Genomic DNA, 17,471 nt, shown 5'->3' with positions numbered 1-17,471 from the left:
AATGACAGCTTCCCAAATCCCCAAGTCCCCTGGATCAGGGCATTTACACTTGACTGCTGGCATCTGGAATCCCACCTCCTCACTTCATCTTTTACTTGATCTTTATGTTTTAGAGAACATCTTACTATCTTCCTTGCTGATCTTAGAATCTCCATTGCTAATACAATTCATTCCAATGAGCAGATACTCAATGCTCACAGAATAAGCAAGCCAATAAACCAGGACTATATTTATCAATATTTAATTTCTTGCATATTCTTAAACCAAAGATGTATGTATCTTTAATTGTGTACAACGATCAGACAAAATGGATACAGAAATCTTAAGATGAATCATCTTTTACATTTTCCTACATTTAATGTTTTTCACATTTCTAAGAAAATTTTTGTTCCAACACCATGGTATATTGTTGCAGATCACAAAACAAAGTTTCTCAATTTGTTTTTCAAAATATCAAAACTCATTAAACCTAATAAGCAATAAATGTGTGACCAATGAAATTAGTAGACCTAAATTCCAAAGCTAATAAAACTACTAAACAAAATGTGAAAATACCAAAAAGAAAATGTTTCTCTGAATCTCTTTACTACTTAAAACTTTTGATTTCTCTTTGAGCAGTTAGGTATCTTTATGGGACTTTACTCGGGACAGGAAAAGCATCTGGACTTTGAATTTTCACTGTCTACAGTAGTAGCATCACCCGCAGATCTTGATCTTTCCCTTTCTTCTCTAAAAGCTTCCCGATACAAGGATGAGAAAGAAGTGGGGTGATTCCAACTGACTTTCGAAAAGAACTCTAAGACTTTTATCTTACTAGTCTCAGCATATGATTTTGGACCCCAAACTAACTCATACAATGGCGGATTACTATTTGGCACCTGCTGGTACTCCAGGTATTTCTCCTGCACTAACTCTCTAGTTATGAGCTTCCTGCAGTCCCCAGACATGAATTCCCTCTTCCCATGCACATCAAGCATATTCATCATCTCCCATATCTTCTCTTCCGATGCACAGTTGCCCTCCATGAAGATTATACCCAGGATAAATACCAGAAGGCCAGTCTTGGGCATACCCTGGTCATCACTCATCTTCCTGTAATAGGTGAGATCTACCATTTCGATAAGCATGTAGGAGTGGCTAGTGGGATCCACTTCCTTAACTTCAATACCAAAAACAACCTCCATACATTCACAGGTATTCTTGAAGATTGCAGAGAAGTAGTCCTTTTGCTCTTTGAGGACACTCTGCAGCATTTCTTCCTTTGTGACAGGCTCCTTTGTTTTATACTTGGCGATAAGGAAATTCACCAATTCACCCACTCTTTTCTCTAGTATATTAATAAGAGAGACTTCAGGATCCCTGCAGGCAGATGAGGCACCTACATCACCTTCTTGGCCACTAGAACCTTCACTGGACTGGCCTGTTAGACTGGATTCAATAAAAGCAGTTTCCAAAAGACTTTGAGAAAGACTCTGGGTAAGATTTAATAGACTCTGGGAGAGGACAGGTGTTCCAGCTTCAGGCCATTCTTCCATGATGCTCAGGCTTGAAGCAGGGGATGAGGTAGCTATAGCACGCACTTCCTCAACTACAGGAACATCAGGATCAAGTGGATCCACTTCCTCTCCTTGAGCGCGGAGGGGAGCGTACTCTTGAGTCTTCTGCTTAGAAGGAATCATAATTAACTGCAAAGACAAACCAGAAGGGTTGTTAACACAAATTGGCCTGAGAGAGGAAGAGTGTGAAAAACTTAACCTTGTCAACATTGACAAAAGCCATCTTCACAGGTCTTCCCTCAGACAGTGCTCTAGGGCCTCACAAGTCTTCTGTCCTTCTCATCAGCCTATCTCCTAGGAACCTGTAGGAGGATTCGAGAATGCTCTTCATGGTATACGTGGCCAGCACAGTTTGAGACTGGCAGCAGAGCAGGTAGATTCAGGAACTATGGGGTCTCTTCGTTTTAGAGGTAAGGTCCCAGATACACATTCAGGGTGTGCATCTCACCATGCCTCCTAACATGGCCGGACCCTCTTCCACTCTATGATCTGAGGATTATGTGACTCATTTCAAGGCCTCCACCCCAAGTTTCTGGAGCCTCTATAAGAGAAACAGGTTTCAGACTGCAGGTAGGCAGAAATAATTGTATTCTGTAAGGTCTCTATAGTTATGAAGTGGATGGGCCCTCCCAACAAGACTAAAAGGAATGGAGAGCTAAGCTCCATCTGCTCTTGTGCACAGGGGTTCTCTATCCTCATACCGATTTATTGAAAGGCTCAAGATTCCTCCCTCAGCTGAACTGAGTCTAGCTCATTAAAACTATCAGGTAGGAGTAAGGGCACAACACATCTGGAAACCCAGTGCCCAGGTCCTTTCAGGTCAGGGCCCCCAAATGTCCAAGGCATAGGGGGGTCCTCTCAATCCAAATTCAGGTTCTTCACCTTGACTCCTACCTTGGGTCATCTCAATAGGCTGCCTAATGTGGCTACCTGTTGATGTGAGGTTGCCCCTTTAGGCCAAGACCTTCATCTCCTTCAGACCAATGAAAAAAATGTGAGAAGATATCACAGTCACATATGCCCAGGATCTCCTAGGGTGGACAGCAGGGGCTCAACCCAGTATGTCCTTTAGTGGTGGCATATGGTAGTACTCCCTCAGGGTCTGCTCCTCTATGTCCAGCAGAACCTGGGACTCCTTCTGGTGACTTGGTCTTCTCAAACAACAAAACAATAATAACCAATCCTCACCACCCTTACACAACCAGGTCATCTAGAAATGAGGGGTGATTCAGATAGATCTGCGTGGGCTCTGCCAGAGTTAACAGGGGTGAAGCAGGTTTCTCTGAGGACCCCCTTGGAGTAAGAGTTACTCTTAATCCTCCTGAAGGTATTCATGTTTACTCCTGACTGGACCTACAATCCTTCCTTCTGCTATCCTGAGGATATATCCCTCAAGCCAAGGCCTCCATCTTCCAAATGCCAACAAGGAACATAGATGGAGGGAGGGGGTAGTAGGGTGGTACCTGTGCCAAACAGCCCTACCAGGGTTTTCCAGAAATGATATCAGGATAATAGAGCTAGATCTCTATCTATAGTTGGAGGTCCTCTCAGGCCTTTTTCAGAGACCATATTTTGATTCCTGGTACAGCTGGGGCTCCTCTCAGAAAGGAAGTGAGGTTGAGTGTGAGAGACAGGTACACAGGGGCTCACAAAGAGCAGCGTAGTTGTCTGTGTGGATCCCTCTGAGTGATGGGTTAACGGTATATTTATTCTCAACAAGGCATATAACTTTTTTTAAACTGGTAATAGAACCCAGTGAAGCATAATGACTGAACAATCTCCAGGTCTTTTTATTCTTAATTTTGAGAAAGGGCCTCAATAAGTTGCTGAGGCTAACTTTGAACTTGCATTTCTCCTGCCTCAGCTTCCTGAGCCACTGGGATTACAGGTGTTCACAACCATGTCCAGCCAACCTTTTCCTTTTTCTAAGGTGAGAAAACCACCATTAAACCAAGGCCAGAGTCAATTTTTCCTTTGGTACCAGGGACGGAACCCAGGGGTGCTTAACCAATGAGCCACATCCGCAAACAGAGCTGAAATCAATGAAACCGAAACAAAACAATTGACAAAACTAAAAGTTTATTCTTTGAAAAAATAAATAAAATTGACAGACCCTAAGCCATGCTAATGAAGAGAAGGAAAGAGAGAACTCAAATTACCAGCATACATGATGAAAAAGGCAACATAACAACAGACACTACAGAAATACAGAAGATAATTAGAAATTTTGAAGCTATATACTCCAATAAAGTAGAAGACAGTAAAGGCATCGATAAATTCCTTAAGTCATATGATGTACCCAGATTGAACCAGAAAGATATACACAATTTAAACAGACCAATATCAAGTGAGGAAATACAAGACGCCATCAGAAGCCTGCCAACCAAGAAAAGCCCAGGAATGGATGGATAAACAGCCAAGTTCTACAAGAACTTTAAAGAAGAATAAATACTATTTAATTTATTTCAGGAAATAGAAAAAGGGGGAGTACTTCCAAATCATTGTATGAGACCAATATCACCCCGATTCCAAAACCAGTCAAAGACACTTCAAAGAAAGAAAAACTTCAGATCAATCTCTCTAATGAACATAGATGGAAAAAATCCTCAATAAAATTCGGGCAAATCAAATACAAAAACATATTAAAAAGATTGTACACCATGATCAAGTGGGGTTCATCCCAGGGATGCAAGTTGGTTCAACATACAGAAATCAATAAATGTAATTCATCACATCAATAGACTTAAAGATTTAAGAATCATATGATCATCTCGATAGACGAAGAAAAAGCATTTGACAAAATACAGCACCTCTTTACGTTCAAAACACTAGAAAAACTAGGAATAACAGGAACATCTCAACATTGTAAAGGCTATCTACGCTAAGCCTCAAGCCAACATCATTCTATATGGAGAAAAACTGAAGGCATTCCCTCTAAAATCTGGAACAAGATAGGGATGCCCTCTCTCACCACTTCTATTCAACACAGTACTTGAAACACTGGCCAGAGCAATTAGATGAAAGAAATTGAAGGAATCACTATACGAAAAGAAAAAACTTAAACTACCACTATTTGCTGACGATATGATTCTATTCCTAGAAGACACCAAGAACTCCACCAGAAAACTTCTAGAACTAAAATTCAGCAAAGTAGCAGGACATAAAATCAACACCCATAAATCAAAGGCATTTCTGTATATCAGTAATAAATCCTCTAAGGAAATGAGGAAAACTACCCCATTCACAATAGCCTCAAAAAAATTAGATACTTGGGAAAAGAGGTGAAGGATCTATACATGAAAACTACAGAACCCTAAAGAGAGAAATCAAAGAAGACCTTAGAAAATGGAAAGATCTACCTTGCTCTTGGATAGGCAGAGTTAATATTATCAAACTACTAAATTCCAGTCAAAATCCCAATGGCATTCATTCCTTGCAGAAATAGAAAAGGCAGTCATTAATTTCATCTGGAAAAATAAGAGACCCAGAATAGCTAAAGCAATTCTAAGCAGGAAGAGTGAAGCAGGTGACATCTCTATACCATTCCTTAAACTATACTACAGATCAATAGTAACAAAAACAGCATGGTATTGGCACCAAAACAAGCCGGTAGACCAATGATACAGAATAGAGGACACAGAGACTAACCCACAAAATTACAATTATATTAGACAAAGGTGCCAAAAACATGCACTAGAGAAAAGACAGCATCTGCAACAAATGATGCTAGGAAAACCAGAAATCCATATGCAACAAAACGAAATTGAATCCCCTATCTCTCACCATGCACAAAAGTTAAGTCAAAATGGATCAAGGACCTAGGAATTAAACCAGAGACCCTGTGTCTAATAGAAAAAGTAGGCCCTAATCTATCAATTGGGATTAGGTCTCAACTTCCTTAATAAGACTCCTATAGCACAAGAATTAAAACCAAGAATCAACATATGGGATGGATTCAAACTAAAAAGGTTTTTCTCAGCAAAATAAATAATATCTGAGGTGAACAGGGGACCTACATCCTGAGAGCAAATTTTTACCCCTCACACATCGGATAGAGCACTAATCTCAAGGGTATATAAAAAACTCAACAAGCATCAAAAAATCAAATACTCCAATTAATAAATGTGCCAAGGACCTGAACAGACACTTCTCAGAAGAGGATATACAATCAATTAACAAATATATAAAAAAGATCATCTCTAACAATCAGAGAAATATAAATCAAAACTACTCTAAGATGATATCTCACTCCAGTCAGAATGGCAGCTATTATGAAGAAAAGCAACAACAAATGTTGGCGAGGATGTGGGGGAAAAGGTATACTCATACATTACTGGTGGGACTGCAAATTAGTGCAGCCAATTTGGAAATCAGTAGGGAGATTCCTTGGAAATCTGGGAATGGAACTACCACTTGACCCAACTATTCCTCTTCTCAGACTATACCCAAAGGACTTAAAAACAGCAAACAACAGAGACACAGCCACAAAAATGTTTATAGTAGCACAATTCACAATAGCTAAACTGTGGAGCCAACCTAGATGTTCCTCAGTGGATGGATTAAAAAAATGTAGCATTTATATACAATGGAATATTACACAGCACTAAAAAAACCAATAAAATCATGGTATTTGCAGGTAAATGGATGGCACTGGAGAAGATAATACTAAGTGAAGTTAGCCAATCCCCCCTAAACAAACACCGAATGTTTTCTCTGACATAAGGGGGGATGATTCATAGTGGGGTAGGGAGGGAGAGAATGGGAAGATTAGATTAATTCTAGTCAAGAAAAAAAGGGGTGGGAGGGAACGGGAGGGTGAAGGGAATTAACAAAGATGGTGGAACCTGATGGTCATCCTTATACAAAATACATATATGAAAATTTGAATTTGGGGCCAACACACCTTATATACAGAGATATGAAAAATTGTGTTATATACGTGTATTAAGAATTGTAATGCAAAAAAGCACATGTATAATGGCATAAGTTGGTGTGAATATACTGTAGGAACAGATATGAAAAATTGTGCTCTGTATGTGTAATAAGGATTGTAATGCAAAAAAATAGTTAAGTTAAATTTAAAAAAAAGAAAAAGAAAAAGGGTGCATCTCTATGGTATTCTCCCATTCTGCCATGACAAGTGTTTTCAACTGTACTCTATCAAATGGTACTTATCTTCACACCTGGGAGAGCCTGCACCTCCTCTGATGAGCAGAGGTTCAGCCTTCACACCAAGGCACTCACCACCCTGAAACACTTCACCTGGATAGGATGTAAGGGAAGGAAGAGGCTCAGCTGCGTAGCATTTCCTGTGGTCCCTAGTGCTAACACCAGGGATCAGGGTCAACTTTTCCCTTGGTGCCAGGAACTGAATCCAGGGGTGCTTAACCAATGAGCCACATCCCCAACTCTCTTTTGTCTTTCATCTAGACACGAGGTCTCACTGAGTTGCTTACAGCCTTGCCAAGTTGCAAGGCTGGCTTTGAACTCCAGATCCTCTTGCATCAGCCTCCTGAGCTGCTGGGATTACAGTTGTGCACCACCATGCTCAGCCATTCTCTCCTTTTCCTAAATTGAGAATGCCTCACTAAAACCAAGCCCACAACTCTGAGATGCCAGACAACAAAGTAAAGGGAGTGGGGGGCGGGCAGAGAACCTCTGCCAGAAAACGAAGTAAAGGGAGTAGAGGGGGTAACCTCTGCCAGACAAGTATGTAAAGGGAGTAAAGAGGGAAGCTTGGGCTCTTAGAAAAAGGGTGCATTTCTATGGCTGTCTCCCAATCTACAATGACAAGTTATTTCAACTGTACTCTACCAAAGGGTACCCATCTTCACAACTAGGAGAACCTGCACCTCTCCTGATGAGCGGAGGCTCAGCCCTTCACACCAAGGCACTCACCACCCTGAAACACTTCACCTGGATAGGATGTAAGGGAAGGAAGAGGCTCAGCTGCGTAGCATTTCCTGTGGTCCCTAGTGCTAACACCAGGGATCAGGGTCAACTTTTCCCTTGGTGCCAGGAACTGAATCCAGGGGTGCTTAACCAATGAGCCACATCCCCAACTCTCTTTTGTCTTTCATCTAGACACGAGGTCTCACTGAGTTGCTTACAGCCTTGCCAAGTTGCAAGGCTGGCTTTGAACTCCAGATCCTCTTGCATCAGCCTCCTGAGCTGCTGGGATTACAGTTGTGCACCACCATGCTCAGCCATTCTCTCCTTTTCCTAAATTGAGAATGCCTCACTAAAACCAAGCCCACAACTCTGAGATGCCAGACAACAAAGTAAAGGGAGTGGGGGGCGGGCAGAGAACCTCTGCCAGAAAACGAAGTAAAGGGAGTAGAGGGGGTAACCTCTGCCAGACAAGTATGTAAAGGGAGTAAAGAGGGAAGCTTGGGCTCTTAGAAAAAGGGTGCATTTCTATGGCTGTCTCCCAATCTACAATGACAAGTTATTTCAACTGTACTCTACCAAAGGGTACCCATCTTCACAACTAGGAGAACCTGCACCTCTCCTGATGAGCGGAGGCTCAGCCCTTCACACCAAGGCACTCACCACCCTGAAACGCTCTACCTGGATAGGATACAAGGAAAAGAGGAAGCTCAGCTGGGTAGCATTTCTTGGGGTCCCCAGTGCTGACACTAAGGATCAGGGTCAATTTTTCCTTTGGTACCAGGGATTGAACCCAGGGGTGCTTAACCAATGAGCCACATCCCCAACCCTCTTCTGTCTTATCTAGCACAACGTGTTGCTAAGTTTCTTAGGGCCTCGTTAAATTGCAAGCCTGGCTTTGAACTCCCGATCCTCCTACCTTAGCTTCCTGAGCTTCTGGGTTTATAGGTGTGCACCACCGTGTCCAGCCAACCTTTTCATTTCTCTAAGTTGAGAATTCCTCCCTTAAACCAAGTCCCTCAACTCCCATAGATGCCAGACAAGGAGGTAAAGGGAGTAGAAGGTGAATCCTTTGCTTTAGAACCGCACCTTGGGCTCTTAGAAAATGGATGCTTTTCTGTGGATCTCTCCCAATATGCAGTGGCAAGTACACTCAGCTTTATTGTATCAAAGGGTACTCCTCTTACACTTAGGAGAACCTGTGCCTCCCTTGAGAAGCAGAGGCTCATTTGAGACCAAGGCACTCAACCACCCTGAAATGCTCTTCCTATATAGGATGCAAAGTGAGGAGGAGGCTCAAGTGGGCAGCATTTCCTAGAGTCGGCAATGTTGATAACAGGGATCAGGGTGCATTTCTCTTATTTGTTTTTATTTTGGTATTGGTGCTTAACTTTTGTTGTGCTTAACCAGTGAGGCACACTCCAAGCCCCATTTTGAGTTTTTATTTAGAGACAGGGTCTCACTGAATTGCTTAGGCTTCGCCAAGTTGCTGGAGCTGTCTTTGATCTCAGGATTCCCCTTTCTCAGCCTCCTGAGCCACTAGGATTTCTACCTGGCCAGGGGGAATTTCAATGTTGTTCTGGGTTCTGTGGTGGGTACTCTCCTTGTCTCCAAGGTCATATTTAAAGACTGGGACATATATTTCCATATAGTTCCATTTCCTGAAATCAGCCAAGACCCTACCATGGTAATACTAACATGAAGTGCTGAGAATGGGGGGAGGTGTCTCTGCTTGACTGTCCCATCTGAGCGCCCACAGCTGAGTGCAGGGGTGCAGTTCTTTGAGCTACACTGTTTGGTAAAGGTTCCCTCTGCCCACCATAATCATCATCTTGATGCCTGACGCTGACTGAGAAGCCTCCTTCTGCTCAGCCGAGTCTGAAAAACCGCTCAGAAAAACTATTCCCTAACTTCAAGATGGACGGCCAATACACCACATCCGGGAACCCTGCCTTGAGTCATCGAGGGCTGACAAAAAGGGAATGGCTAGGATGAAAATGGGGGTCCTATTTGTGGTGAGATGGACGGTACTCTTCTTCCTGGGTTCTCACCTTTAAGTGGGACGACAGCTGCCTTGAAATCCAACAAGGTCTTGGTGTCTGATACCGTCTAGAGCTCCTTCAATCTTCCGACCTCAGTCCAAGTACCTCCGTGGTGGCCTCCCCACATTCAGATTTTCAAAGCCAAAAGCAGAAGTTACTATAGGCCCCACCCACATCCGGGCACTCCACGTGGGGTTTATTAGGGCTGATAGCAGGATCGCGTTGTGCAGATTCTGTTTTGTTTGAGACGGGAAAACCCATAAATCACAGCTGTGTCCGCACTCTGATTTCTGACACCCTCTCAGTGTGTTGATGTGAGGCCACACCCCTCAGATCAATGCTCTTACTGCCCTGAGACAACCAATATGGGTGCGAGGTATGGCCTCACCAGACAGACTCTTAGGAGGCTTACAAGAGCAGGGGAGGTTTCTGTGTGATTTCTTGTGTTCTGGGTTGGAGGTTACTTTCAGTCCTCCTCAAAGTTTTCACACTTTCTCCTAATGGGACCTGCCCTGCCTGCCTTCATCAGGTGTTCTAGTTCTCTGAGACAACCCTTCACACAACTGTGGAAGGTGTTGCTGGTGGTGCTTGTTCTCAACTTCCCAAGACTAACAACTAATATTGTTAATAAATATTAATAAATATTGATAAATAAATATTAACTATTTTGCAGCTATGTTTATTAGGGTTATTGGTCTCTAATTTTTCCCCTTGGTTTGTCTTTATCTGATATTGTTGTCAAGGTGATTCTGGGGAGTTCCACAGAGGTCTTGCATACTGGTTTGACTTGCTGTTTCTGAGCTTATTTTCTATTCAAATTTCTACCAAAGAATCTCATCTGGTTGAAAGGGAGCTTCCAGCTCTAACCTCTTTGAGCCACCAGATACTGCTGACATCTGTTGATTTCATTAAGTCTCTGTACTATAGAAACTGATGATACTGGTTTTCACTTGGTCGCTAGCACTCTGGATTGCCTACCGGTGTTTCCCCAATCTTCCTATCTCAGTTTCCTACAGGAGGACTGCTCTTCTAATTCACTCTCAGGAGCTGCAATGATATTGTGGGTTCCTATGATGTGCCATTTCTTTTTCAGTCCTGTTTCTTTCTTTTCAAACCTATGTTTTTTTTTTCCTTTTTCTTGGCTCAGAGTGCTTGCTAGCTAGCTAGGAATTCTAGTACAGTACCAAATAGGTAGGGTGCTATCCCATTTCTTGACAGTTAAGCTCATATAGATCCACAAACACACATATTAAAGGTTTTGATAAGCCCTGAAGTTAATAAATCTACCAATTATAAAGCATCAATATGTTACAGGTACTAATCTAAGGGATTTTTTTTAAACTAGCATTTTTGAGCAATTACTATTACCAGGTATTTAATACAGATGATTACATTTAATCTTCACAATGACTTTTTAATAAAGTAGGTATTACTATTGACCATATTTTATAAATAACATAAGGCAAATCTAGTAGGACATTGAGTTGACATTTTAATGTGACTTCAAAGTCTGCATTCCTTTTTTTTCCTGGAGGGCTTTGTTATTTCATTAAATTCACCTAAAATTCAATGAAGCAGGGATTAATATTATCTTTATAGTAGAGAAAAATCATGCAAGAGAGTATATGTTACTTTTTCTATATCACTTGACTCATATGGTATATTTCAAGAGTCTATACTTCTACTATGTCATATTGAATTAAAATTTTATTCTAATATCTTTACTTTAAAAAACAGATAATAGCAGTATAGATTACCATGGGTTACATTGATTTTTAGGTTTTGAGGGAAATGTAATCCATTTGAAATCATAACTTACATGGAAACCTAAAAGAGGCCTCTATTGGGACTGTCAGTTTAAGGACAGCAGAAGCAATTTAGTGAGACCCTCTTTCAAAATAAAAAAAAAAGGACTGGGGATGCAGCTCAGTGGTAGGTTGCCCCTATCTATCTACACCTCTCCCTCTCTCTGTCCTCTGCCCACCTCACACACACAAAGGTCTCCACTAACTTGTTAATATCTCCATCTTCATTTGTCTACAGAATCACCTGCAGACAACATAAGGTGGTTTTCCAATTAGGCAAGCAATTTAAACACCAAATGAGTCAATTTGAGACTGATTTACAAATCTTCCTAAGGTCCTACACAGGTAACTCCTGTTTTTCACTGATAATGATTATGAGTTACTGTCTTCATGGTTTTCAGAGACGGGCTAAATTACTAATTGTTTTTGCACTAATTATTTACAAAATAGCAATACTTTGCTGTCTTGTTTATTGTTGTCTTGAAACAATCTCTGCCCTATGTGTGCCTTGTCCAGTCACCCCCAATTTGCCACTGCGGATTTCTGGATGGCTCTTATGCTGAATACCCTTAACTGTCCACATCCCACCTGATAGAGAACAAAGATTTTTGGTTACTTGCCCCAACTTCGCACTCTTTCATCAGGAAGCAGGTTGGAGATATCCTCACCCATTTTCCCATATAAATGGAATGTAGAAATTGTCAGTGGGAAAATGTAACAGTAGTCCACTTTTTACTTTAAGTATAGCCCTTACTGCTCTGCCACTGCAACATTTTTTTTAATACAAAATACACATGTTCTTTCTCTACCTCTCCCCTTCCCTAATCTCAGGTGAAATAGGATTAACTTTCTTCCCATCATAGGCAGTTATCTGTCCTTGAGCATACATTCATCACAGAAACAAAGTAATTCAGAATTTGGGGACAGCACCAGAAGATCTCAAAAATGGCTATCTCCCAAATTAACAATTACAACTCACAACACATGGAAGTAGCCTTTGAATCACCTCTTTAAAAGCCCCCTACTGGGGCTGGGGTTGTGGCTCAGTAGTGGGGTGCTCACCTAGCATGTATGAGGCATTGGGTTCTATCTTCAGCACCACATAAAAAAAATAAAGAAAATAAAGGCATTGTGTCCATCTACTACTAAAAATAAAAAATAAAAGCCCCCTGCTGCCGGGCACAGTGGCACATGCCTGTAATCCTAGCGGCTCAAGAGGTTGAGGCAGGAGGATCATGAGACAAACCCAGCCTTAGCAACTTGGCAAGGCTCTATGCAACTTAGCCAGACGCTGTCTCTAGATAAAGAAGAGGGCTGGGGATATGTGTCAGTGGTTAAGCACACCTGGGTTCAATCCCTAGTACCCCTCCTGCCGCAGTCTGGCTGGGCACACAATCACGAGCCACCACACAGCTTGTAGATTCAAACAGCAACTCTTTATTCCCGAACTCACACCAGCCGTCTACAATCACGTTCTGGGGAAATCCACGTTCTCTGCCCAAATTCACCCCCACTGGGCTTCTATCTCCCAATAAATACTGTCTGAATCCCGTGAGAACTCAAGGGGAACTCAGGCAGCAGGATACGCCCTATTCCCAGCAGGAATAACCTTAAACCTGGAATGTCCTAAACCGGGAATGCCCTAAACCCGGATTATCCTAAACCGGGAACACCCTAAACCCGGATCCGCCCTGGTCCTTGAGCAAGGTCACCTACATGCAATGTCACTGCAAAATGTCCTACTTCCACGAGTCCTTCCACTAAGCAACATGGGGTACGCTGGCAAGGAAATTGTCATACCTACTTGGCTAATGGCTCCCAGCACCCCCCCCAAAAAAAAGCCCCCCTCCAAGTGATGGGCAGAATCACAGCCTCTGGGACAGAGCCACCTGTTTCCTCCTGTGCTAGCAAAGCAATAAAACTTCTTTTCCTCAAAACACACATACACACACACACCAACAAATGACCATGTAAAGTAGAGAAATGATCAACAAAGAGCAATATATTGCTGATAGCTGCAGGACAGGCTGAATAAATGCAGGGTAAAACTGAGTACCCAACCCCCACCCTTCATTATCCCTTCCTTTTGGGACAGTTATTGGTGCCTTTTCCCTTTACTTCCTCCCGTTGTTTTTAGATTTGAAACCCGTACCTAGCCCATGCCCAATCCACTTGAAGGCAGAAGATGACACCCTTAGCAACTACTGTGTGACCCAATCACTGTATGCCAACAAGGCAACTTGCAGACCCAGAGACCCTATTAAATTCAATCAGCACAGCAAAGGGCTATAAAAACCTTCTCCTGCCGGGCCCTCCCTCCCTCTCTCTCTCTCTCTCTCCTCTTTTTCTCTGGTCAATCAGATACCACTGCAATAAAGATCCCTTGGTCACTCCGAATGTTGTGGACACTTTCCTTTAAATTGCTTAGCTGCATGTAATACTGAAGTGTATTTTTCCCTAAAGAGTTTTTAATTAGTACTTTTACATACAAAGTCATTTTAGTTTAAGAATACCCAAATTGGTGTTTCCAAAATTGACATAAGATCACTGGCAGATCATTTTGTTCATCTATAATTGTATAGTTTTTCTAAGGCAGCGGGGAGCATTTGCTATCATGAGCCAAACAAAGCCAAACATTAGTGGCCCTGCTATGGAATAAGTCTTTTTTGATATGTTGATAGTAGAATGACACGTTGAGAATGAACAATGTGAACTGGCTCATAGGACCTTTGAGCCGTGTGATACATTTAAGACTTTCAAGTGAATGAGTGGGTGAAAGTCATGCATGTTTTGTTTTGGTTATATTTCATCTGTAAATGAAATACTATATACATATGACATTTATTATCATAGTATTGTGTAGCATTTCCTAAACTCTGACCTGCTGTGTTCTCCTTAATTTATTCATGGTAAACCTTAACCTATCAGGAGATCTCAAAAATTCTGTAGTTGTCTTTCCCTTTCTCCTTAACCACACATCCTAAATTACCACTGCATCTGCCCTATTTACCCTTTGAAATTTCAAACACCTTTCTAGCCTCCTATCTCTTCTTTCCTCATACATAGATCTATCCTTAATACCTCTTAATACTAATATATATATATATATATATATATATATATATATATATATATATATATATATATATATATATATGTCTGCCCCTACCACCAATGTTAGAGCAATAATTTATATGGTAGAAGTCACGGACAACACCTATTGTTTGATTTTAAGCCAGAGATAATTCATGATTATTTACTGTTTTTACTGATGGAAATTGATGATCCTACTATTTCTGCATATTTTACCAAATGACACTGTAAATATCAAAATAGGAACTAAGTACCCAGTTTACTGCTATATATTGTTGCATAGATTGTTGCTGTCATTGGGCTCCCCACTCAATCTGTGAGGTACTATAAACTCATAAGGTTAGAAACTCTACAGCTTCAGATCAATCCAGAAAGATGGGTATACACATAAATGAGTGAAAAAGCAGGAGAACAAAATGTCCCAAACAACATAGAATACCTCAACAATAGATTCCATTGACACCACAGTAGAGGAAATTTAATGATGGAATTCAGAAAATTCATGGTTAAACTGATCTACACAGTAAAAGATGGGGTAAGAAAGAAAGAAGAGAAACTATAAGAAGTGAAAGAGTAATAAGAAGATAGAGATCCTGAAGAACAGTCAGAAATCCTTGAAATAAAGGATCAACAAACAAATTAAAAACTCATTGGAAATTATCACCAGCATACTAGACCATTTGAGAGACAGAGTTTCAGTCAATGAAGACAAAATATATAATCTTGAAAATAAAGTAGACTGCAGAGAAAATATGTTAGGAGGCTATGAACAGAATGAATGAAAAGATCAAACTAAAAATTTAGCAGGAACGATGAAGGCTCAACCAAAGAAATGCATGATATTTTCAATGAAATAATATCAGAAAATTTCCCAAACAAGAATTAAATTAAAAAATCAAATACAGGAGGCATATAGGACTCCAAATATACAAAATTATAACATACCCACACCAAAACATATTATGAAAATACATACAGAATAAGGATAGTTTTTTTTAATGAAGACTGAGCTTTTTTAAAAAAATACTTTTATTTATTTTTAATGTGGTGCTAAGGATTGAACCTAGTGCCTCACAAGTGCTAGGCAAGTGAGCTACAAGCCTGCTTATAAGGATAGAATTTTAAAGGCTGCCAGAAAGAACAGCACATTTCGAGGCAAATCAACATGGATCTCAGCTAATTTCTCAACTTGAACCATAAAAGATAGGTGGTCTTGGAATAATATATACCAAGCTTTGAAAGAAAATGGATGCTAGCTATGAATATTATACCCAGAATTAAGCTTCAGAATTAAACTTCAGAATTGATGATGAAATGAAAACCTTCCATGATAAACAAAAGTTAAAAAATTCACAATTGGAATGCCTGTACTATAAAACATACTCAATAAAATATTTCATGAAGAAGAAATGAAAAATAAAAGTGGAAATAAGAAAACGGAGGAACTACACCAGAATAATATTCAATCAAAGGAGAAACTAATTCAAATTAAAAACTAGAAATACATCAAAATGACAAGAATTAAAAATTGTATCTCGGGCTGTGGCTGTGGCTCAAGGCTAGAGTGCTCACCTGGCATGTGTGAGGGTTAGGGTTTGATCCTCAACACCACATAAACATAAAAATTAAATGACAATATTTATCCACCTACAACCTAAGAAAAAAATGCATTTAAAAATCATATCTCAATAATATGATTGACTATAAAAGGCCTAAACACATCAATCAAAAGACATAGACTGGCAGATTGGATTAAAAAACAAGACCCAACAATATGCTGTCACTAAGAGACTTACTTCACAGGTCCAGACATCCATAGACTGTAGGTCAAAGTATGGGAAAAAAACATATCATGCACATGGATCTTGTAAACAAGCAGGGGTTTCTATCCTCATATCACATAAAGTGGACTTCAAGCCAGAGTTAATCAAAAAGGACACAGAAAGCCTTTTCATACTGCTTAAGAAAATTATACATCAAGAAGATATAATAAACAATGAACTATCTGCATATATCAAAGAAATTATTCTTGATTTCAAGAATATTTAAAATAAACCACAACATAATATTACTGGGTAATTTTAATACACCTCTCTCATCACTGAATAGGTCCTCCAAACAAAAACTAAATAAAAATGTGATAGAAATAAAAATGCAATGAATAATTTTTGACTTAACAGACATATATAGAATATTTCATCCAAAGCCTGAACATACTTTCTTCTTGTAGCACAGAGATCCTTCTCTAAAATAGAACATATCTTAGTCCAAAAAGCAACTCTTAGCAAATACTAAGATATAGAGATAATACCTTGCATTCTATCAGACCATAATGGAATGAAATTAGAAATCAACAATAAAACAACAAATAGAAGCTACTCTTACATTTGGTGACTAAATAATGCATTACTAAATGACCAATGGATAGTTGAAGAAATCAGAGATGAAATTAGAAAATACTTAGAGGTAATGAGAATCATGATACAACTTATCAAAAATCTCTAGGACACTATGAAGGCAGTTCTAAGAAGCAAGTTCATTGCATTGTTTTCATTCTGTAAAAGAATAGAAAGTCACCACATAAATAACCTAACATTGCATCCCAAAGCTCTAGGAAAAGGAGAACAAATCAACATAAAATCAGTATAAGATAGGAAATAAGTAAAAAAAAAAAATCAGAGCCAAAATTAATCAAATTCAAACAAATAAACAACAACAACAACAAACAGTTCAAAAAAGAGACCAAAAAGTTGGTTCTTTGAAACAATAAAATAAATAAACCCTTATTCAGGTAAATAAAGAAAAGAGAGAGAAACACAAATAACTAAAAATCATGATGAAAAGGAAAGATCACCATAGACTTTTGTAATAAAGATGACAATCAGAAACTATTTTGAAAATTTAAACTCCATTAAAATAGAGGATCATGATGGCATTGACAAATTTCTAGATACATATGCCCTACCCAGATTGAACCAGCAAGACATAGAAAATTTAAACAGATCAATTTCAAGCAATGACATCGAAGACACCATCAAAAGACTACCAACAAAGAAAAGTCCAGGTCCAGATGGATTCTCAGCTGA

At 39.9% G+C, this 17,471-nt stretch overlaps 1 protein-coding gene across 1 annotated transcript; it reads right to left on the bottom strand.

The window, feature by feature from the left end:
• Positions 1-638: 638 nt before the first annotated feature.
• Positions 639-1,679, bottom strand: LOC114096639 (putative MAGE domain-containing protein MAGEA13P). The gene has a single exon (XM_027940190.2). The coding sequence runs from the start codon at positions 1,677-1,679 to the stop codon at positions 639-641; it is 1,041 nt and encodes a 346-aa protein (XP_027795991.2).
• Positions 1,680-17,471: the final 15,792 nt, after the last annotated feature.

Source organism: Marmota flaviventris, chromosome X (assembly GCF_047511675.1).
Source record: "Marmota flaviventris isolate mMarFla1 chromosome X, mMarFla1.hap1, whole genome shotgun sequence".
Lineage (NCBI taxonomy): Eukaryota > Metazoa > Chordata > Mammalia > Rodentia > Sciuridae > Marmota > Marmota flaviventris.
The sequence above is the reverse complement of the archived record's forward strand: the minus strand, read 5'-3'. Positions and strand labels throughout refer to the sequence as shown.